General features: G+C 51.7%; 1 protein-coding gene across 1 annotated transcript in view; it reads left to right on the top strand.

Annotated features, from left to right (window-relative positions):
- SLC39A11 (solute carrier family 39 member 11) overlaps window positions 1-23,633 on the top strand; it is a 96,278-nt gene that overhangs the window by 11,993 nt on the left and 60,652 nt on the right. The window contains exon 4 of the mRNA XM_059828236.1: window positions 15,266-15,410. Coding sequence (XP_059684219.1) covers window positions 15,266-15,410 — 145 coding nt within the window. The remainder of the gene's footprint in view (window positions 1-15,265; window positions 15,411-23,633) is intronic.

Here is a 23,633-nt window from a genome sequence, read left to right as displayed (position 1 = left end):
CTCTCCTTCCTTCGTTCTAGTTTAACCTTACGACTACTTTTTAAATAAGAACTTGACTTTCAGCTGGTATTTGAGGAGGCTTCTGGATGGAGAGGGGCAGGTGAAGGGGGGGTGTATGAGATGCTGTTGCCTTTACTAAAAAGGGTTGGGGCTGAGGGTCTTTGATGCCAAGACCCGGAGCCTTTGAGCAAGAGTTTACTTAAAAATACCGCTCAGCGCGGTAGGTCCCTGATTGCTGAGTAGCTGTTTTGGGTCTACTGTAACACATAAGAATGCTGGAATTAAGTATTATTGTTCTTATCCTTCACATCAGTCTTGCAGCTCTGCTGACTCGGCTGGGTTTTGTTCAGAGTGTGGTGTTTTATTGGGTTTCCATGATGGGTTTCTTGCTCTGGCCTCCCTCTTCCTGGAGGAATCCCACAAGAGTCCAGATGATGCATCCAGCCCCGACTCCGGTTTTCAGACAGTCCCTGGCTGCTTTTGCTCCTGAATTTTTCACATGCACATGTGTTGCCTTTGTCTTCGAGCTGCCGGATCCCCAAGACCTCTCCCGGCGGTGCTGCAGGCTGTTGGAGTTCCCAGGAGTGTTCCTGTGTCCATGCGGGTGGGCTTTGGGTGGGATGCTGGGTCCGGGCGCAGCGTAACGCCCGTGTTGAAGCTGTGGCTTCCAGGAGCTCCCTCGCCTCCTCCCTTTTCCGGGTCATTCCCCTTAAATGCTCCTCTGAGCAAGCAGGAATTCACAGACGGGATGCTGGTGGGATCGGGAGGGTGGTATGGGCAGGCAAGAGGAGAAAGCAAGCTGGCCGTAGCAGGAGATAATAAACCCCTCGTGGGCTGCATATCAGCTCGGCTGTACCTGCCTGCCCACATGTATACACGTTTCCTATTAACGGCCTCATTTTTTTCTGCTCCCCGGCTGCATGACGTCCTCTCGGCTCCACAATCATTACGCTAAATAGGATAATGAGGCTTAATCAGCTTCATCTCTACCTCTAGGCTGTTTTGCTCGGAAACATCTGTCCGCGCACAGAAAGCAGCTCTGTCGCTCCCATTGCGGTGGGTGCAGGTCTGCAGCCGGAGCTGAGCCTGGTCCAGTCCCTGGATGGGTGCTGCGGCATGTGGGGGTCTGCGGGCAGCCCCGGGGTCTCCCCTGGGAGAGCTGATGAGTGTTGAAGGTGGCTCTGGGGGAGGGAGAGGAGGGCAGATGTTGCAGGAGGACCAGGAGTTAATATATAATCCAGGGAGCGAGCTGATGGGCCATTACTCAGGTATAAGTAGGAGCCTGCCAATACTTCTCGTGTAAAAGATGATTGGGGACGGGAGGATGGGGAGCCAGGGCTGTAATTCTGTCCTGGAAATACCATCTCAATTGGATTGTTTTATTTTTTTCTTGTCAGCTAGATACAGGGTTTGTTGGGGTTTTTTTCTGAGTACAGAGTAAATCAATAAAGTAGCATGTGATGGGTGGACCATTCCTTAGATTTAAAACAAATAGTAACTAAAGTGCCTTTTAAAAGCCTTTTGCCTGGGTAGGTGTGTGCTCTGCGGGTGCCAGCGCTGGCCCCTTGTGCTGCAGGAAGGACCAGTGTGGCCGAAACCCCTTCCCGGGGGTCCAGGGCTTGTTTCATACCCATTTTGAAACATTTTTGGGCTGTGGTTTGCAGCTGCATAATGGTTTTCATGAGCAGGCTGAGGATCTTCACGTGGGATGGATGCGAGTGGAGTGGCTGTGTGTGTGTAGATGCTCGTAGTAGGAGGCTGGATCCCATTAACCCTCTCCACACATAATTGCGTTGTGCTCCTGCCCTTTTTGCAAACTGAGGCTTGCAAGTTTTTTGGAATATAGTCTGGGACTGGGCATTTTGCGCAGTGAATTTTAGGCTATTTTTGGCGAGCACCCTTGGGAAGGATTTGAGAACTTGATAAACAGATATCGGAGGGATGCTCTCCCCTTTAGTAACAATGGTGTCTGTCCTTTGGCTCAGAACGTGCCTCGAGGATGTATATTTTGCTTTCTAAATCTGTGCAAGTCACGTACCGGGGAAAGCTGAGAATAGTGTGTGGATGGTGAAGCTGTAGGAGGGGGAGGAGAGACCATCGCGCCCGCTCCAGGCGTAGCTGCATGTTATTTAAAATTGCAATTTCTTTTGCAGGGCTAAACCATAGCTGGATTAGACCATGGGAAGCATCTTTTTTGGGGGAGCACGAGGCAGTGATTCCTGGTGTACCGGGGTAACGAGGCAGGGCAATCGTTAGTGCCATGGGTGCAGTTTGAGGATGTTGGTGATCCTCCAGGCTCGCCGCCGGCAGCGTACGTGCTTCCACCTGGTGAAGATGGAAAGCTTTTAATACTGCTCTCCCTTCTGATTTGCATGGAGCTGGATTTGATGGGTTAATTATTTCATGAGGCAGTAAAAATGTGCTGGGTCTTGTCGCTAGTGTTAATTTATAATCGGAATAAAGGTTCCTCTTATGCAATTTGCTAATTCCTCCGAGACATGCCCATCACAAGTTCCCATTCTTAATGTGCTTTTTCCTGTTCATCTGTGACTCCTAGAAAGTTAATTAGCTGCACATCCTCATTGCCATAGTAGGTAGAGGCTTTTTCGATTTGAGCATTAACCAAGGGACATGCCTGTGTGCGGGGCATGTGTATTTTCTGGCTTATTAAATTTTTGAGCATGGGACTGAAACACTGTCCAGAGCAGCGCGGGGACCCGGGCGCGGTGACGTGGGTGGCATCCGGCTGAGCTCAGCCTGGCAGCTGCATGTCTTGGGCCTTGTAATCTTGAGAAAATGATTAAATAAAGGGGTTCCAGTGAGGTGGTTTTGGTGGTCTGGGGCATGCAAAGTGACTCTACCCTTTTTGACATGCAGACTGTGTTCAGTCTCTCCTGGTCCGTGCTCCTGGCAGCCCTCTCCCGCTGCCTGCCAAGCCTTCCCGCATCTCGGCATTGCTCTCCCGGCGAGAGCTGAGCTGGCGTTGGGGATGCCTGGATGCGGAAAGCGGGAACGGGCAGATGCACGATTGCAAAGCCCTGTCTGCGTCGTGCTTGTGCTGCCCTGAGCTAGGGCCTTAGTCCCCCTCAAAGCAGGGGCGATGCAGCCCCTCGGGAGCCGGACAGCCCCGCTGTCGTTGCTGCGCTTTCGTACCCCTCGGCAGATCGACACTGCACCGAGTCCAGCCCGAATTGGTATTTTGCTTGTGCAGGGGCTGCAGGAGATGAGCCTTTGCCTCTTGGGGGGGTGAGGATGGACAGGAGGGACTCGGTTGACCTGGGCTTGCGTGAGCCACAGCTTGACTCATGTGTTCCTGCTTTGCTCTGATTTCCTTTGCTTAGGGGAAAATAAATAGCAGCCCTTCTGTTTATTTGTTTTGAGGCATTCTGGCCCTTTTCCACCGGCTCTGGAAGGAAGGAAGGATCCTGCTCTGACTGAGGAAGGGAAACCTTTTTTGGGAGCCTCATCAGGGAACGTAGCAAAGCCCTGCGTTAGGACAGGTCCTTCCCCTTCTAGTGCTAAATAAATAGGGGGACCCGGGCATGAGTTTTATTAACTTATCAAATAAACCCAACCCAACTCTTCCCCGAGGCCAGCTGCAGAAGGTTATGTCCCATGCGGGACTGATGCCTGGGACCGGCTCCCCCATGTCCTGTCCCAGGCAGGTGGCAAAGGCAGGATTTCAAACATGATCCCTGGTGCTGACCACAAAGCCCACCCATGGGTCCTCCTGAAGTCCCTTTTAGAGTCCCACTTTTTGAGGCCAGCACCCAGAAACCGCTAAAGGTTTATTTAAAATCTGCTTGCCCATACGATGTGTGGAAAGCCGCCTGCCTCCCACCCCTTCCCTGCCCACGTGCAGTGGTTTTAGTGATTGAAATCCAGTTGTTGCTAGATAGGGTGAGGTTATTTGCAAAAACCCCACAAACTTGTAATTATACTAATTTTCAGAAAAGCGCTTTGTTTTATTAATGGAAGTAAAGAGTTATTTACTTCCAGAGTGCAATTTGTCAGCTGCTCTTAATTATAATTCTCTGTCTTATTATGCATTAAGCATTACATTTGAAGCCCCAAAGCTAGAGCTAAAGAGCGGAGATGCTTTGAATCCAGGTCAGGGTTAAATTCCCCTCCCACCCTCATTAGGTTTATGGGGACAATCACTAGCTGCGCTGGCAGCGGATGAAATCCGGAGCAGTGTGACGGCGCTTGCGGCAGCGTGGCTCTGCGGGCTGACAGCAGGGTTGCACGGGGAGCGAGGAGGTGAAAAAAATCCTGCTGTAAAACGGCAGGGACTGAGAAAACCTGGCTTAATTCTTCATTCAATGAGGTCCTGCACTGGATACACGTTTCTGCACCATTCCCTTCTCCGTCATGTACCTGTGCCTGTGATAAAGCACCTCTTGCCCCGCTGGTTACCTCGAGCAGGTATCACCGACTGATAAGGCTGGTAATGTAACATGGAGCTTTTCTCTCCTCCGTGGCTCAGCCTTTGCAGATTGAATTTCAATTACCGTTTGGGGCCTGGCTCAGAATTGTAAGAGAGGATAATTTTTTCAAAAGGACGAGCGTACTGGAATACCAGATCTCCCCTGTACCTGCCAGAAGAGGCTGGCTGGCACTGCAGGAAGGGATGCATCACTGTCAGGGGGGTTCTGCTGGATCCTGGACAGCATCTGACCTTTTTGCTGACTGAATTTGGGCACGTGTTTTGTTATGTTAAGTTTTAACCATGTTATGAGCAGAAAGGAGGCAGCAAGCTCCCGAGGGAGAGCAGGGTGTGGGTGCTGACCCACTGCTCACAGCCGAGTGCAGACCAGAGGGGATGTGGGTGCTTGGAGAACCCCGGGGTTGCACCCATGTTTCGGGTCGGATGGGCTCTGTTGGTGGGAGCCTCCTGGGCTCTAAAAGCTGGTGGTGATGCTGGAGAAACTTCAGGCTCCTTTCCTTGCTGCAGTGATGCTCTGCACCCTGCCCGCATCCAGGCGAGCTCGGGGAAGGAGTTGGGAGTTCTCTGTCTCCCTTTCCTGTGACCACGGTCCCGGTCCGTGGTGAAGAGCCTGCAGCCCTGGGACAGCATCACCTGTAAGACTCGCTCCCAAAGCATCCGTGCTCTTACTCCGAACACCCGAATGAGACCCTGTTTATCCGCGGGCACTCTGAGTGCTATGGATGGTTCCTTGGCTGTTCTTGATCTTAAAATCTACCTTTGAATTCGCTCATAGCATAACTCCAAATTAATGCCTCCACTGTGAAAAGTAAACCTGCCATTAAAATGACAGAGAAGCAGCGAGTGAGGCTGCAATTGGTTGGGTGGCGAATGTCGGGGAGAGGAAGGCTGCTTTCACGGAGATCACGGAAAATATATATGCACAGTTCTATAACTGCAGCACAATGCCAACTTGCTCTCAGGGTAAACTCTGACTCACCCAGACTGACTTGACACGCTGTCTGCTTTGAAGACGAGCTGTAAAGAGTCAGTTTTGTGCCTCTTGTGTGCGTATGTCCCCAGGGAGGACAGTCCCCTCGATGAGGACGGGTAAGTCGCTGCCTTGCGATGCTCGGTGACCGCCCTTTGGTGCAAACGGCTCCACGCGGCGCCGGCCGCACGCCACCTCCCGACTTATAGATGCCGTGGGTGGCTGCTGGTGAGTGGTGTAAACTAGACATTTACTCTTAATCCAGTGGAATATTGTATTATATATTGTATTATATGTACAGTATTAATAGGCTGAGGACCCCACTGAAGAGGGGCACGCCACTGGGGAATTGGGGGAAAAAATGGCTTGTTTGATCCTTTCTGCTCAGCCTGGCTGAGGCTCCTCTGCCGGCGTTTGGACCCTGTGGGTCTCTCTGCTTTTGCACCCACTCGACGTTCCAGGCACGTGGCTGTGGGGGGGTGCATTTGGGGTGTGCTACGCTCAGGGGGTGAAAATCTTCGTGGGGTGTTTTCCTGTCTCCCCCCATTGTGTTCTAATTATCAACGAGGTGGTGAAGGTGATGTGGCTTCAGTCTGTTGCCTGCAGGCTTCAGAGCTAACGCAAACTGAAAAACTGACTGGATGAGTCCCCTCTTCGAGTTTCGGGCTTGGGACGGTGTCTTGCTCTTGGTTTGCATTCCGTATGTGTTTTTTAAGGCCTGTCAAGACTTTACAGGTGAGGTACCTACTACACATAAAAATAAATGCTGCGAGGGCTGATATCAGAGCTCAGTTTCTGGACTTTAGGGTGTCTTGGTTGGAGTCCAGTGCCCAAACGAGTTACCCATGAAAGCCTAGGATGAGCCCTGCCCGTGGGGCCAGTTGGAGGGGAATCAGCCCATTCCCCAGCCCAAAATTCAGCTGTGCCCCGTGGGACAGTCCCAGATTTACTGTCCTGGGCTTCCAAAGAACAGAACGTGGGTGAGCTTCTCCTTGGGGGTAATCAGGAAGTGCCTTGTCCCTTATTACGCCTCTCTTCTGTAATGAATTAACAAATTAATTGCACGAGCTGAAGAGAATGAAGGGTGTCTCCTGTGGATTTATTGCACTGTGCTTCAGGAAGGTGTTTCAGGCTCCCCTGGCTCTGCCACGCTCCTGCAGATGAGCAGAGGAGTTGGCCTCTCTCTTGGGCTTTGGTGCTATTTTGGTAATTAGGGGATGTGCAAGACGTGGCGAGGAGAAAAAGAGCAGAAACCATGGCCTTGGGAACGAGCTGGGTCCCCGGGGCTGCGATGCTCGGGGGCATGCGGGGCGGAGGGGCTGTGCCCCCGCAGTGCCGCTGCTCCATCCGCCTGCCAGGGGCTGGTGCACGTCCGCATCCCTAATTGCGGGTCTAAAGGAAGTTGTGTTAATGTAATTAGGCAGCACTGGCATGGTGCGGCCCTTCATCTGAGGGGTGACGGGTGGCTAGCTGAGCCCTGCTACATCCCGCCAGCCCTCCGAGGAGCCCTCGCCGTCCCCCTCCCCGGGCTCCTGACATCCCACCCCGCAGCAGCCGCCTGCTTTGTTCGCCCGTTCCCATTAATTCAATCCGCACTGATAGCAAATCATTACTGAGGAGTATATTGTGTAAAAATGAGCTGTTAATTGAAGTTTTGTTTGCTTTTTCTCTTACCCTTGCAAAAAGCCTTGCATAATAAAGGACTGTAAAAATACACGTTGCCACGCTGCAAATATACAAGGTGGGAAGGGGGCAGGGAGAGAGAAAAGAGGCGAAGCTGGTCTCCATTAGACTTTAATAAGCATGTGGAGAAAAAGCTCTTGTTAATCCCATCTGAGGCTTAAAGGTTTATTGCTAACAATTAAAATCTCATATTGTAGCGCTGACTCAATGCCATAAACCTCTCTGCCATGTCCTGCTGAGCAAGCCGCGGGCATCGGGCTGGTGGTGATGCGCAGGGCAGTCCTTAGGAAGATATCCCTTAGGATCCGGCTGAGAGGCTGGCTGTAACAGGCAAGTTTGCTCCCAGCAAACAACTGGAAGCGTCTATGCATCCTAACGGGTTTTGGTGGGTAGCACTTGTGTGCTCGAAAACTCTGCCTGGAGCAACTGGTCCTTTGAAAAATAAATTTACTGGTTGTCCAGGCTTCCTGGTGGACAGGAGGTTGGTGGCGTGAAACCCTCTCCGGCTCTTGCAGAGGTGGGTTTTGTTTCTTTAACAAGTTGTTTGGTTTTTTTTGCAAGGTTGCATGGCAAAAGCAGCAAAAATATTCCCCTGCTTTTGTTTTTGTAATGGCAAAGGTTACAAAAACGACCTCCTTTCTGCCACGTAAAACATGACTGTTGCAAAACATCACGTTTTGTAACAACCCTCCTGGGTTTCCCAAGGAGCCTGGGAATTGCGTGTGTGTTCCGTGCTCCCGGGCAGCACTTGCCCCGGCCTCGCGCCTCCGGGGCTGCCGCCTTCCCAGGCCGGGTGCCAGCAACATTCCTGCTGTGTTTTTCCTCCCTCCTGGAAAGGCCAAAGCCCCAAATGTGCCAACCAGAAAAATCCATACGTTTGTTTTGAATATGAACGTTGCTTTGGCCAAAAAGATGGATTGGCCTGTGCCTGGCTCCCCTTGGAGCCCCTCGCGTGGGTCTGGGGCAGCCGCCGCTCTCGGGGGCTGGTGTCGGCGGTGCGTGCCCGCTCCCTGGCAGCGATGCTCTCGGGGACGCGGCCGTGCCGGCTGGGAGCGGGTACCCCAGCATCCTCTGATCGGAAGGGCTGCGTTTGCCTGGCACGGGCTGCGGGATGCATTCCCCCCATTCCTGCCGGAGGGCGGATTTGGTTTATTTGGGGTTTGGGGTGGGGTTTGATAAATTTGCTTTCCTCCCTCCCTAGGGTTGCCAGACTTAGTGTTTCTGGGTGTGCTTGGTGCTGTCGGCTCACGGGAGCACTGCAGGTTTCGGCACTGCTGAGGGTCTCCCATCGGCTGCTGTTGGACGAGGCAGCTCCCAGGGGAGCCGGAGGCCGGGGCTGCTCCGTGGTCACCCCGCAGGACAGCCCGGCTGTCCCCGCGCTCCTGGTGACACAGAAGGGAGGTGATGTATTCCTCCTGCCCCCGCAGCTTGTCAGCGGAGGCCGGTGATTAAAGTCGCTGTTTGCAATTTTCAAGAATTATGAGTTATCAAAGTGGCTGATAATTAGCAGTGAATAAAACATACTTGCAATAATATTACATTAGTTACAGATAAACTGATACCAGCCTTCCTTAATATTCACTTAAGCTTCCCTGTTTGCAGTTATTAGGGGAAGGCTCTGGTGCTGTGCTGCTGCCAGCTGCGCTGGCAGGACGAGAAAGGCCTCCCAGCCCGGTGCGATCTGCTTGTGAGATGCTGCTGGAGCAGAACTGCCGCGAAAACGTTGAAATTTTTGTCTATGGATGAACCTTTCCTTCCCAATTCCCGCGGCAGTGCTGCCATAGCTACAAGCCGCCTGCCTGCCGCAGGCAGGGCTGCGTGCTGGGCCGGGGGAGGATGCGGGGCTGGAGGAGCCAGATGGAAGATGCTCGGTGTGGGAAGCGGGGAGCCCCCGGGCCTCTCCCCGCGCCTGCTGCCGCGGCTCCGGAAAAATGTCGGTGATGCCGGTGCAGGCAGCGGGGCTGGCACGGGTGGCGTGCACCGTGGGGAGGGCTGCGGTGCTTGGCGTGTTGCAGGATCAGGCCCTCAGGGTCTGTTCCTCCTTGGGAAATTGGGTTTCATGAGGATGCTCTCGTGTTAAGCGATTGCCGGATTGATCACTTGGCTCCCAGGCCTCTGCTCAGGGTCACCCCGCTCCCGCCTGGCGCTGAGAAAGCTGGAGCCCGCGGATTTCCGTAGGGGCTCTGGCCATCATTTGGGGGCGATTCCATTCCAGCCCCCTTGCTGGTGGGGGAAGCGATCCCGACCTGCTGGGGACACAGCTCTCTGCTCCGGAGCTGCTTCTGCCGCTGGTGTCGCGGTGGGACAAAGACATATTTGGGACCTGGCTGTTGGGATGAGGGCTTGGGTTGGGTTTGTAGACCCCCAAGAGCTGCTGACGTCCGCCAGCAGCACAAGCGCTCGTGCGACGCTTCCCACGTGCTCATCTTTTCCATTTGCCGCCTTCTCTGGCGCGGTTCGTCTTCTCCTGCCGCTGTATTTGGCAGCACTTTGAGGCTTCGGAGGACGGTTCTGATCATGGCCTCTGGTTGCACATGCCATGGTTTAGGTTTTGTGAAACTTCAGGCAGTTGAACTCTAGAGGGAAAATGGAAGAAACCGGTTTCGTGGCATGATAGACAGCGCTGACCCGGCTCTTGTTAGCAAGCCCAAGAAGAATTGGCATTAAAGTGCCTTTCTGTCTGCGGTGCCCATTACTGCTGCTCCGTTGTTAGCAACCTCCAAACTAAAATGCAAACCAAGATGTACCTGAAGCACTTGGAGACCCTTAAACTTTCATATGAAAATAAATCTGGCTTTTCATCTTCATTACGTGGGGTTTTGTTGATGTGGGGTTGGGGTTACTCGCTGTTACTCTGGCAGCTGGAGCCGTAGCAGTGATCCGGGGTGTTCTGGGTGTCCTTGGGTTTATTCGGAACTTACAGGGGCGCGGTCTGTCTGATCAAAGGGGTTTGGGTGCTGGTGGTGGGACCCAGTTGCGACCCCGAGCAGCTGGACCGGGCTGTGCTGGGGCACGGGGCTGCCAGGCACCGTGGGAATAGAAATAAGGGAGATTTGTTTGTGTCCCAGAGCTGCATATTGGGTGCTATTAATCATAAATATGACTGCACCCACTTCAGTGTTGAGAAGGGCACTTTTTTTAATTGCGTGGAGTATTTAAGGTTGCACTTGAGTTGTTGATTTTCATAGTTCAAGTGGGGGATTGCCAGTGATCCCTGGCTTTGAGAGGAGCCGTGATTCAAGTCCTCTGAATTGCACGCCTGCTAGTCCCTTCCCTTAACCCATCCCTTCGTGCCAGGTCAATATTGAGCAAAACCATGCTTTTTTCCCCCAGAAGAGGTGGGGGCACGCATTGTTTTTGGGGATGCTGTGCTGGGGGAACGTGGAGCTGGCTGACTGGTTTTCGGAGGGATGCCTGGTGGCATTGCGGCTTCTGGCAGCACAACTCTCCGCAGCATTTAAACCCCGTCCCAGGCACATCCTCGCTCGCCCGACTGTTCATGCTCTTCTAATGAGCGCTGGCTTCTGGTCCCCGCGGAGCAACACGGGGCCTTTGTACGGAGCCCCAGCCCAGCGTTTGCTCCGGCACGGTGCTGGGGTGGGAAGCGATGCAGCCAGGTGGTGGTTGGCTGCTTTTTTATCATTAAAAAAAGGTAGTTTGAAAAATAAGGAGGGCTTTGGAGAAGGGCTTTGGACCTCCCTTCTGCACCCGCGGTGGCAGGGCTGGTGCAGGGTGCTGCTCCCCAGGGAGCGGGGCTGCGCGGGGGCTTGGCACGTCCCATGGGACACCGGCTTCCCTGGGGATTGCTGGTGCTGTCCTCAAGCACCCTTCCAGGGACTTTGGGAGCCGTGTGACCGGCCGAGGTCTCAAGAGATGAAACCGAAGGGTGCCAAGGGAGGGTGGGGGAGCGCGGGGCGGCTCGGCATCGCTCGCACGTTGGTCGGCTCTCGGTGGGTTACAAATGAGTGCTGCTGGCATGGGGATTCGCAGCCGGCGGAGGTTCACTTGGGAGCATAGAGCCCTCGATATGTTGTTTCAAATAACAAAATATCGTCCTGTTGTTTTACATGCAAATGGGTGCTCTCTGACAACTAAGTGCTTTCTAAGGGACCTCTCTTCCGATCGCATCCTATTTCATGTTTTTAACATAAAACCATTTATCTGCCTCAGAAAAGCCGGGGACTCGCTGCTTTGTTGCTGCACAGCCTTTGTCTCCGTCCCCAGAGGTGTCAGGCTCCTCTGTGCAGACGTGCAGAAGCGGCGAAGCCGTGCGAGCGGCTGACGCCACGAGCTCGCCGGGGGCACGGGGGGGCCGCAGAGACAGAGTGTCCCTCCCTGCGGCTGGGGCAGCCCCGGCCATGGGCTGGGGACGTGCAGCGTCTCCCCTTCCTCTCCTTGCTCCCCAGCTCTCTTTTCTTTCTCTTACCGCTTTGTGGTCTCTGATCTGTTAGCACTGTCTCTCTTTTAATAAGTGTGAAATGGGAGCCTCTGGGCACCATCAACGTGTGGCTTGTTATTGTCTTTGTGTTAGCTCCTGGATAAGTTAGGAACGTTTTTTATTATTTTTTTTAATAAGGTAGTAAAATTTACTCTATTTCTCTTTCCTGTTGAGGTGCTTTCTGCCGTTAGTCGATGCGTTATGGTCTTTGCTTCCTGTGGCTTTGCGGAGCCTGCTCCAGGGCGTTTGCTGGGTTAAAGCTGGTAAGATATTGCACGGGAAGAGCAGCGTCACCGACCTTCCCAGGCAAGCAGCACTGCCAGATTTGGTACCAAGTGATCTACCCAAAGCCAGACCATCAGGTTTTGGCATCATGATTTCTTTATTAATTTATTCTCCTTCATTGGTCAGGTGGGGAAGAGCAGGTTATTTCTTAAAGGTGTCACTCACTTTTCATTTCTTCTTAAAATTGGCTTCGGTTCAATTAGCAACTTGTGCCGGAGGCTGGCCGGGCAGCAGGATGCCATCCGAAATCCTTGCTCCGTCTAAATGCAAGCAACTGCCACCTCCTCCCTGTCTCACCCCTTCGCCCTGCACTACCAGGGCGATGCCGTCGATAGCGGGGTGACAGCCGCATCGGCCGGGTGCTAGCAGGAGGGGGACACGTTTCCATACCGATTAGTTTGGGATTCCTGCAGCTTTTGGGTAACAAAAGCCGGATCCCCCCGTTCAGGCGGTTGCTGCATGGAGTGGGGCTCCTTGCTGCGAAGGTACCTAATTTTTCTCGTCCATTTTTACATGCAGGGCTGTGACAATCTAATGAGCTTTCCATTGTAGCTCGGCAAGCAGAGCCGAGTGCGGTGGGGACTCCTGTGTCCCAGAATAGTTTTCCTCCAAGCTCTACAGGTCTTCCTGTCCAAGTCTCTCATTCTATCAGGCTTTTTGAAATAATCAGCCCCCGTGGTTATTTCAGTTAACGCTAATTACTGGCATGAACTAATTAATGTGGGTTGACTTTCCTCTTCTCTTTCTAATGCTTTTTAACCCACTGACACATTCCAATTAAGGGACTCATGCAGGGACTGGACTGAAATGACTCAGAGCGATCACAGTTGGAATAAATCGTGTGCTTTACTGAAGGTCACTAATATTTTTTCAAATTGCCGGCGTTGCGTATTTGTGCCTGCCAACAGGGAGGTGACCTGACCTTACAATAAGCATCTGAAATATCTTCAAGTTTGCCTCCATTTCGGTGGAAGCAGATTCGCGGGTACCACGTCGATAAGCATTTGATGTGCTGAGAACGGTGGCACAGCAAATAGCCAGGAGAGGCTTCTCATCAGGACTGCAGACCTTGAGGCAAGTGGTCTGGACCTCGCAAGAACCTTGCTTGTTTGCATCTGTAGCTGTGCCATGGTAATAGAGAGCACGCGCTGACGGCTACCCGCCTGCTCGTGCTCGTATTTCTTTGCCCCTTGGTTGGGTTACTGTAACTTGCGGAGTCCTGCGGGCTCTGGCCGTGCCCTGGGCTCGCTTCCCGCCTGTGCGGGCAAGTTGCAGTTGAGAGGCAGCCGTCTTTGGGCTGGGGGGAAGCCACAAATCCGCTGGTGATAAAGCCTACAAAGCTGCTGTCGCGGTGTTTGTAGCTCATAGAACAAAATGCTGGTAAGGAGCCATGTGGAAGGAGAGCCTTCTGCTCCATGAAACCTGGCATTCCCTAAGTCCGAGGCGAGAGCAATGGCAAGTGGGAGGCAGCCGGCGGCTGGAGCAGGGCTGGAGAGCCCCATGCAACACTGGCAAATCCTTCCTGTGCGCTTAAAGTTGAGGCTTTACTTCAGCAGCTTCAAATTCCCCTCCTTGCTGCTTCTTGGGTTGGCGTTTTCCAGAAGGTGATGCTACTCGCTTTCGGGAGATGAAAACCCCTTTAGCTTCAGCAGGACTGGCCCCTTCCCTGGCTATAGGGAGACCGCGCTGCAGAAGAGCCAGCGGCAGGGCGAGCCCCTGAGTTTCCATTCTCGGTCTCTTCCTGCCTTATCCAAGTCGGGTTGTGATGCCAAAGTTCCCCTCTTTCCTCGCTGTGTCATGTCATCCAGGTTTTGCTGGAAAACGCTTGTATTTCTACCTCGTCATGGAAGGTGCAGAGCTGCTGGTGTCTCCCGTGGGCAGCGCGGTGGGGTGGGTCCCTTTTCTCCCGGGGGATTTAAACGCGAGCACCTCATCGGTGCGTCTTGTGATTGCTGGGTTAATGGAGGTGAAAGCACCCTGATTAAAGTGCAATAGAGAGGAGAGAGCAAATATGTGATTAGTATTAATAGTACCGGTCAGACTATATTATGCAAATGATGGGAGAATAGATGATTTAGTTATTCATTTTTAACCTTTATTTTTGTTTAATGTGACCTTACCCATCAAGTCTCTCATTACCGTCTCTGGCTGTTCAGCGTATGTTCGTTTATTCTGCTCCCATCAATCCAACAGCTAAACCCGTGTTCCTGGCGGGTGACGCCAGGTGCAGCCTGGACATCGCTCCTTGCGGATGCTCCCGGGGGCTGGTTCCCAGCCCTGCAAGGAGTTGGGGACTCGGGGTCCCGCTCCCCGTGTTTTGGGTAGAGCTGGTTACACCAGGCCGTCCAGCCGCTGCTGTGGGACACGTTCCCATCTCTCAGCTGTCCGCTTAGGGCTCTAACTCCGCGTTTCCTATCGGTTTTGTCTCTGGGTGGGTTTGAGCAGCCTGGGGACTTCCAGAGATGCCGACCTTCCTGCCACGTGTGTCCAGCACCGTGGGGGAAAGGCAGAAACGGTGTCTGCCAGGTTTTTTTTGGCTGATGCGGATAATGACCCTGGCACATCCTTGAGTTGCGTCTGGTTTTTGCGAGCCTTGTCCAGGTTGGCAGGAATCGCTCGTGGGAGCAGTGCGGTCCCTCTTGCCATGGGGCGTCTGCTGTGATTCTCTGCAGATTTTACGCATAGCTGGACAGTATTGGTTTTGGCCGTCCCTCTCTGCTTTCTGGAGGTTACAAATGGTGTAGGAATACATTCCAAGTGAGTTTGAAGCTTCGTCGCGCCATCTGGATGAGTCCCACTGAGCTAACACTGGGTGGTTGTGAATGTAGTGTCTCATTCGATGCTCACACAGGTTCAATTTTGAACAAACCATTTCCCTTGCAGACTCAATCTACATCAAAGATATGGTACCCTACTGCAAACTAAACTTCTGCAGAAGTCAACCCAGCAGCTCGACCCTCTGCGAGTGGCTCGACAGCGCTGACAGCAGTGAATGTTCCTCCTTGTCTGCTGGTCTCCTCCGGGTTGACTTTGGAGGGAGCTGCGTTTGTGGAATTGCATTTCTTTGCGTTTGTGGAATTGCATTTCTTTGCGTTTGTGGAATTGCATTTCTTTGCGTTTGTGGAATTGCATTTCTTTGCGTTTGTGGAATTGCATTTCTTGCTGTTAATGCTCCTGAATTTTGGCTTTCCCGCTTTAGCCCCATGCTTCTTGGCCCACAGCTCCTCCTAACCCTGTTCCTGATGTTTCTGCTGGAAATGCACATTTAAATCTAAATCACTAGACAGCATGTAGAGACAGGGGGGAACCCAAAAGACGTGCCCCTGCAGCCATGAGAAGCTTCCCAACCACACGGATGCCAGAGCAGTCCCCGAGGATGGGGCTGAGAGAAGTCTGATGGGGAGATGTGGGAAAAGCCTTAAATTTCTCTCTTGCCTTGCAGGGTTTCGGCGGGCCTCCCCACGCAGCGTTTGCCTTGAGCTGCGACCAACGAGCGGTGAAAGAAAAATATGAGTGTGAACCTGCCCATCACCTGGACCACGAGAGCGAGTTGTCCATCCGGATAGGTAGAGCTGGGCTCCATCCAGGCAAGCATCCTGTCATATACCAACCGCAGAGTGTACGGGGAAAATCCCCCTGTTAAACTGGCACCTAGGCTGTCACGTATGTGATTGAAATTAGATTGGTTTTGACATGTGCATGCAAAGTGCACCTTCTCTTCCCTCTCTGGATCTGTCTCTCTGCTGGCTCTTATTCCAAGAATCATTACTTCTGTTTCTACTTCAATTCTCAAAACCACTTGCACGTCTGTCTGTGCCTATGAATTATTGATAATTAGATATCTCATTCACCAGGGAAATGAAATCATCAGCTTAGCTTGAGATAAGTTTATTTTCAGCGTGGGCGCAGCGAGCGCTAACCCTGCCCTTGCCAAGTTATGCCACGTTGAAGGTGCCCCGCGACGCTGACCCTCGGGGGCGCTCCGTAATTATAGACAAGGACTGGCAGTCATGCTGTCACTCCGTGTTTCGGAGGTTAATAGAATTGTAGCTGCCAAAGTGTGGAATAAAATGTCGTCTTGGCAGCTGTTTCCTCCTTACATAGATTTTAAAGAAGGAACTTACTAGTCAGGGTGGTGGAACCTCGTCAGACTTCCCCAGGTCCAGGGTGTGTATATGGGATGGGTGGTGGCCGCCCTTACACCCAGCTGCGTGGGGATTCGTCCTCTGAGGCAACACAATTTTCTATTCCTCAACTTAACAGCAGCTTTTCAGTAGACAAAGCAAATGTGAATTAATCTTATTGCTCCTCTGCTTTTTCTTGGTTGGAGAGAAACTGAAATAGCGGTTTACAATATCTTGAGTACAACTGGGAGCAGACTGAGATGAAGAAATGATCCTTCTTTTTGCAAAGAATAGTGCTAGCCTCTTCAATCAGGCTGCATTATTTAACTGCGTTGCTTAATCGCGTGTTCCATAGTGTTTCAAATCCACAGGACTTGAAATACCAGCTTGGATTTTTCCGAAGGGATGGAGGGAAGTTTTGTGCTAGACTTAATGGGCTTTGGGTCCTGGATATCTCTTAGCTCCTGGGGCAAGCGCAAGCTTGAGGACCTCTCTAGCCCTGCGGGCTGTAAGGCTGTTGCAAGGCTTTCGGTATTTTTGTAAGGTGGAAACTTTACATCCCAGGTGCAGTTTAATTTTAGTCTTCAAGAAGAAAAAGTAGGCAGCCCTGCGATTTTCAGAAACTTAAGGTGCTGGGGTTTTATGTTTTCATTTTCTCTTAGTTGCAAACAGTAACAGTGCAAATGGTTTTGAGAATAGAAAATTTCCATTAGACTTCGTTGTTTTTCCTCTCTCTGGGGAAATGGTATTAAGAATCTACAATACATTAATTCTTTTATTGTCTCTTGCTATTTTTTTTTTTTCTTACTGAAATGAGCTCGGTATTTTCACAAGACACCTCAAGCCTTCCAGGAAAGCAGCTTTCCCTGGCTCTGGGTACTGCTTGGCTGCGCTCTGGGGAATGCTCTGGGAACATAACCGGTATTTTCAAAGTCTAATGGGTACTAACTGGAATATTTCAAACTTAATCACTGTTGAATCATTGACTCTTCCTTCATATTTACATATTTTGAAATCACTAAAGCTGTGAAAACAACAAAAAAAAAAATCCCAAAGCGCACCGCTGCCTTGTTTTGCAGTTGTCTTTACTGCCTGGGGATGGTGGCGAGGAGCAGGGGAGCTTGTCTGGAGGTGGCTGGAGGACGTGTAAACATGCAGCTCTCCAGGGCCCTGCATGTCTGAGGTCTTTGCTACTAGAGATGTAAACGTGTATTTAACGTGGCCGCGTGAGAGGCTGGCAGCAGAAGCGACTGTGTGGTCGCGCTGGGGCGGTGGGATCCTTGTAGCAGCACTAAGCAAGCGAGAAGGTTTCTTTTAGACCTGTAGAAAGGGAGATGGATGAAATGCAATAGTTAGACGTATCCTCATCCACCCTGTTGGCAGAAAAAATTCTTATTCTGCTTTTTTCCCCTGTCAGCAGCGTGTTTGGGTGCCTCTGTTCTTCCCCATCATCCCAAATCCCTTGGTTCCCATCAATTGCAAGTCGTTTGTAGGGAGTGAGGAAGCACAGTACCATCCAGACGGGGCTGGGAGCCCCCTTTCTCCCTCCACATCTCTCCTCTGCTCCCCTCATCCTCTGGCTCCTCTCCAGCCCGCTGCTGCCGTGCGATCACGGGCATCGACGCTGAATCAAAATGAGATTTTTATGGGAGTTGCTAACAGCTGGCTGCCTCATGGATGCGTGAAGGCAGGCACACGTATCCATGTGAAATGGAGAATGGGCGGATTTGGGATGAATCGCAGTGAAAAGTCTGTGTCTAGACTTGGTATTTGATGAGTGGGATAATTACTAGGCTTTAATTACTACAAGCGCAAGAGAATCCAGCCTTGTCTTTAATATATCTGGGTAGGCAAGGGATATAATCTGTATTCCTCTGCCTCCCTTGGAATGGATTGGGATAGAGCTGAGGAGGGTTTGTTCCTTCCTCTGGGTGCAGGTGAATCCCCCTCCGGTGCCGTGGAGGGACCCGGCGGGCTGTGTCCTCCCTGCCGTGGGGGCAACGGGCTGCCCCGGTCCCTAAACCTCCCGGGGGCTCGGGGCAGCTCGGCCCGCTTGAGTCCGTAGGCATCAAAAGCAGGGGAAATAGTTTTGGCAGGGTCACCGCAGGCTGCGGGACTGGACGGCCAGGTTTGACCCCGTAGATCGTAGCTACGTGCGTGGTGTTCTGGGGTAGTTCTCAGAAAGGATTTACATACAGCATCGCACCTTGAAACCTGAGCTGTGACTCATGCTCCGATAAACTGTATATTTAACAGCGAGGCATGTTGATTCTTTGTCGTGTCCTGGTGCTGAATGATTCACGTCGCTCCAAATCAGATTACGCAGCCGAGTGGGAGGGCAATGATGTTCCCCCGCAGCCTCCTCCGCTCTCGCTTTAGCATCCTCGCTACCCTATTGCAGGTGGAAGATCTGCCTCCAAGGACGTGCTTTCCAGGTGCGCTGGGGCAGAGGAGTTTACAGCAACGTGGCTGTAAATTGCCTGGAGTAATATACCAAATATCATTTTGGTGCTCAGCTGGGAGCATCCTCAAGCGGTTGGCAGAGCTCCGGCCCTGGGGACTTAAGAGTAGTTGTCTCTGAGCTGGCTGCTGGCCCAAGCTGCAAATAAATGTCTGCTGGAGTACCTGGCTAACCAGCAGCATCTCTGCTCGCTCATCGTCCGTCCCAGATGCACGTACCTCCGTGCCGTGGGGATGTGATGCGCTGCTGGCGTCGCGCTGCCAACGCTGTTAAGTTGCTAATATTCTTAAGGGGAATCAGGGTTCTTTGTAATGACTCGATTGACTTTTGGTGGGGCGTGATTTAGGAACTGGTACTGTGGCGTTCCTGCGTAGATGTTCAGTAAGTAAATCCAGATGGGTTTAGTAATTGGAAAAAGATATTGGTGTTTGAAATACTGTACTTAAGAAATGAAATTTCATTAAACTTGTTACTTAAATGAGCCATGAGGTTTGGGGGCATTGTAGAGAAACCTCATTACGTAGAATTTGTATTTTTTTCCTTAAATTTGAGCTGCTGCCTCAAACCAGCTGCAATGCCGCAGAGGCTTCGGCGGTGTTTTGCCTGGGGAGGCTCTGGAGCAGAGGAGGCAGACCCGGCGTGGGTCCCTCCTGCTGCGCTGCCCCAAGACCCGCTGGGCCCGTTTCGGCAGCGTCACCCAGCCTCTGCTCTAATTTTCTACCTCCTTCCTGAGGCTGTAATTTTATTTCAATTTTTGCTTTATTTTTCCCCTTCAAAGGAAATTATCGTGTACCAGGGATGCTGGAGGGGACTGCACAGCAGAAGAAGCAGCCCCTGCTCACGTAGCGTCTCTTTCATCAGTGCCCAGGCAGTTCAGGCCCTGTAATGATGGAGTATAAACGCCTGATGAAAGGGAGAAGGGAGCTGGGGAGATAAAAGAGGAGGTGAAACCCCTTGGGGACCGATACGAAGAGAGGGTGTGAGCTGTGTTGTGGGGTTGGTACCAATGCTGCAGGCAGCATATGGGTATGGTTTGCCTCTGCCTCTCATTGTGTCCTCGCAGCCAGAAAATTTGCTTTTTTGCTCTGTTACTGCTGGTGTACCAGCTGGTTTCAGAAAGCCCAGCCTTGTCCCGGCTTTTCAGGCTGCCCTGATCCATGGCTGTCCCCCGGTGCCTCCACAGAAATGGCCAGTTCCCATCATAAGCATCAGCAAACCGCTCGTGCTATTACCCTGTAAATTTTCTCCTTGTTCCCTCCTTCCCTGAGCAGAAGCAGAGGCCGGGAAGGAGGGAGGATACATAAAGCCTCTCCAGCCATGAAACCCGTCGTGATTCATTGGGGTAATATTCAGCCGGAGCCTCGTGTGTGCATCCAAAAGATTCATTAAGTCATTGCAGCTCATATAACGCGAAGCTCCTTCTGCAAAATGGGATGTTCACCAGTTTTAGATGGTCCCGACTGTATTTGTAATAACGTTGACGTGCTCACACCGTGCTTGGTCTGGAAAACTGCTGCTTTCAAAAGGCATCAATTCATTTTGAGTTTTAATAGCCAGCTTCGATGATGAACACCTCTGGCGATGTCTGTATTGATTTAAAAACATCCTAATGCCCCTTTCTGGAGCATTTCAAATGGTTATTGACCATCCTTGTCAGGCTGGGTTCCATGGTTGGTTTTTATAGTCATGACTAAATGTGAATTTATATACTCAGAGCTTCAAAAAAATAAATAAAATCGGAGCACTTAATCCCTCATAACCTGGTGAAATGCCTTCTTCACACGTAGGTCTGTACCCCCGTTATTCTGGTCGCAGCCTTGCTCCTTGGATTAGGAATTTTGACTTTACAGAGCTAAATGTAACCTGGTGGTTTGTTCTCCTTTGCTCTTGGTCGGCGTTGTCACTGGGCGTAAAAGTTGTCTTTTGTTCCGCTTTCCAAGATGTACGTAAAAATGTTTTGGGTATATTTGCAGAGGACCCAGTTCTGCGCTCCTACGCTTATCGCAGCCTGCAGTAAATAAACCACCCAGTTCAGCAGGTTGCTCTGGGTGTAAGTCGTTAGGATTTCCAACTCCAAACAGCCTGATCCCTAAGGAAACGTCAACCTGTGCCCTACCCCGAGAGAGCCCTGGCTCTGGGGGACCCGTGCTGTGTCAGGGCTGCCCTTCTCCACTCCGAGGGCTCTCGGATGGGGATCTTTGTGTTGCATATCCCATCTGTTTGCTGTTGCTCATTTCCACCTTGCTGGGTGAGCAGAGCCTGTTTTCACACATCGTGGTGCTTCTTTTATTACTAATAGGGAGGAGGAGGAAGAGAAGGAGAACCAGGCTGCAGCAGCACTGGCAAAATGACTTCCAAATTCCTTGAGTGGAATTCCTCCAGATACTCTTGAGTTAGCGGTAGGTCTTTAGGTTCAGCTGCCTTTTGAGGAGGAGGAGGAGAAGTCCTGAGTTGGAGTTGGAAGGTTGTCAGACCCTTCGAAGAGGAGGAGAAGTCTTGAGTGGGAAGGCTGTCAGAGGTTGGGGGCACTTGAGGAACGGCTCCTCAGGATAAACCTGGCGTAACATTTGGTTGCTTTGTCCTTTGCTTCATTCTTGGTTGAAAAGCACTGTAATGAGCGTGAGAGCTTCTGGCAAGTGTGGACAGCTGCTTCATCTGCCCGTAGAGGCATGAGCTGCCTCCACACTTGCTGCTTTCATGACTGCTTGGACAGGGAGAAGCACTGTGCTTGAGAGGAAACAACCGTCCCTCTCCGCAGATGTCATCTGCGCCTGTGAAATGTGCTCTTGGCATCTCGTACTGCTTCCTGCTGTTCTTTGCAAGTGTTGTCTTTCATGGCTTCTTGTTAACGCGTCCTTCTTTCCTGGTCTTCATCCAGCGTCCTCCTAAATGAAACGTGGCAGAAGGGCTTAGCCTAGCTCCAGGCTTCTCTGTTTAATTATGTTCAACTACTAGAGTTGCAGGAGAGCTACAGCATTACTTCCATCATCTCCCTTTCAAGACGGGCGCCCTTCGGTGAGGCCTGTGGGTGGCATTTGAGCTTTCCAAGGGAGATGGTGCAGGTGGAAGAGGCCAACACAAAATTAGCTTGCTAGGGGTTTGGTGTACACCAGTGCTGGTGGCATGGCTGGAGGATTGAGTTGTGCGGTGGAGGATGTGCTGTGCAGCAATGCCTCGTGCTGTGCACGGGGCGCAGAAGGGGACAGATGCTACCTGAGAACTGGAAGGGCTTTTGTCTTTGAAGTGGCTTTTGTCTTTGAAGTGGCTTTTCTCGTAAGCCTCTTATCTTGCCTTTGTCAACACAGGCATGGATTTAACAGCGCAAGGATGTTTCTTCCCATCTCTGCTGTTTGCTGTAGGATCTAGCCGCGTCTTTTGCCTGTAAAAACGAAGTTAGCAAGCAAAGAGGGCTGGGAAGGTCCGTAAACGCAGCAGCGTTCCTCATCTGAAGTGCTTGGTGGCAGATGAGCAAGGGTCTTCATGCCTGCTGCGTGTGGCGGTGCAGGAGGGGCAGCTCCTTGGGAGACCACCTCGGCTGGCACCGCGACCTGCACGCCCAGCCCGCAGGGCCGCGGGTGCCGGTGATGCAGGTAGCATCGTGCTACGTGTGCTTGCCGCTCCACTCTGTGCTCCTTTTATTTCAGGTTGATTTGTTAATCCATGAGGCTTATTAACGTCTGTTGAGCAACACACTGGTTAGGACCCATGCTCTGAAATCAGCTCTATCGGCAAGCGTGGAAGCTGCAGAGAGGCTTTCTGTAGTGCTTATGGCCATTAATCAGAGGAGTCATTTCCCAAATTGAGCCTCGTTAACTCTGTGCAATATTATCAAGGAGCTTTAATTTCCTGGCTACACCTGACAATCTGTTAAGTCTTTTTAATTCTGCAGCTGTATAAAATAGGCTACTTAGAAACTCATTTCCATCCCCAGCCTGTTGATGCAGGCAGCTCCGATGGCTTCAGCGCGGTGCTCGGGAGGCAGCGATGCTGCCGGGGTCAGACAAGTGTGCGCACATGCGCGTGCAAGGGAAGGCACTGGTGCTGTAATTAGTCCTCTAGTAATAACTTTCCTGACTTAGCAAGGTAGTAGGGTGTTAAAACATGCCCTGAGGAACACCGCCAGAGATGTGTGTTGCATCAAACCCATGTCTTCCCGCAGTGGTGGTCCTGCGGCTCGGGAGCTGGCTGGAGGGCTGGAATCCTGTCTCAGCCTAGCTCCAGGCTGGAAGGGGATTAGCACAAGTGAAGCTTGGGAGAAACACCGCTCCGCTGCAGCTGCATTCAGGAAAACCTTAAATTTCAAGATTTATTAAACTGAACTAACAATCAGTATCATTGCCTCTGGAGTGGATGTTGTTTTGGCTTCATTCAATAAGCACAGTAATTCATTTATTTTCTAGCTATGGTTCCTTAGTTGAATGGGGATGGGAATAATTTTTAGTCACCCTAAGGATGCTTTAGAGGAGGGAAATGAAAATCAGGAGCTCTAGCAGTCACTCTGCACTTTGGCAGCAGTATTAGCCAAGGGGTGATGCCAGGGCGTGTACCATGAAGTGTAGGAAGGCCGTCATCCCTACTTTGAAGGAAAGAGAATAAATTGCAGCAAAAATAAAAAAGGGCTATTCCTCGCATTCAAACTAAACACGCGTTTTAAGGATAATGAAGTGTTTAAAAAGCCATAGCCCAGCTGTGTCATCGGGGACTGACCGAGGCTTTGGGAGTGCGAAGGTGTGTGGAATGGGGTTTGCAGCGGATGGGCCAGGGATTGGAGCAATCCCGAAACGGAGTTCGGGGGGGGCACCGAAGTGGTCCCCAGCCCCAGCGCATCTGTGCAGAGCGGTTTGACCACATTATGGAGACAGATGGATATATATATGTGTGCATGTGTATATCCATATATATATATGGTAATTTGCTGTGTGGTTCTGGTCACGCTTTCAGGTGACCTGTTCTCTTTGCAATGTGGCCGTCAAGGGATCTATTTAGGCAACAGCCTGTGCTGCTTTGGGATTTTTAATCGTCGCTCGGTGCGTGGCGGTGGTTGGGGCGTGCTGGGAGCATCCTGGCTCCGCTTCTGCTTCGAGTCAGCTCCGCGCAAGCGCAGACCTCCTCGGCACAACTGCAGCTCTTCCCTGGGTGCGAGGAGGGGCACGGGGGAACGCCTCAGCCGTAGTTTTATTGCCTAAAAGCATGAAGCGGTTGTGCGGGGCTTTCTGTCTTTGCAA

This window comes from Gavia stellata, chromosome 22 (genome assembly GCF_030936135.1).
Source record: "Gavia stellata isolate bGavSte3 chromosome 22, bGavSte3.hap2, whole genome shotgun sequence".
Classification (NCBI taxonomy): Eukaryota; Metazoa; Chordata; class Aves; order Gaviiformes; family Gaviidae; genus Gavia; species Gavia stellata.
This window is presented reverse-complemented; position numbering and strand designations above follow the sequence as displayed.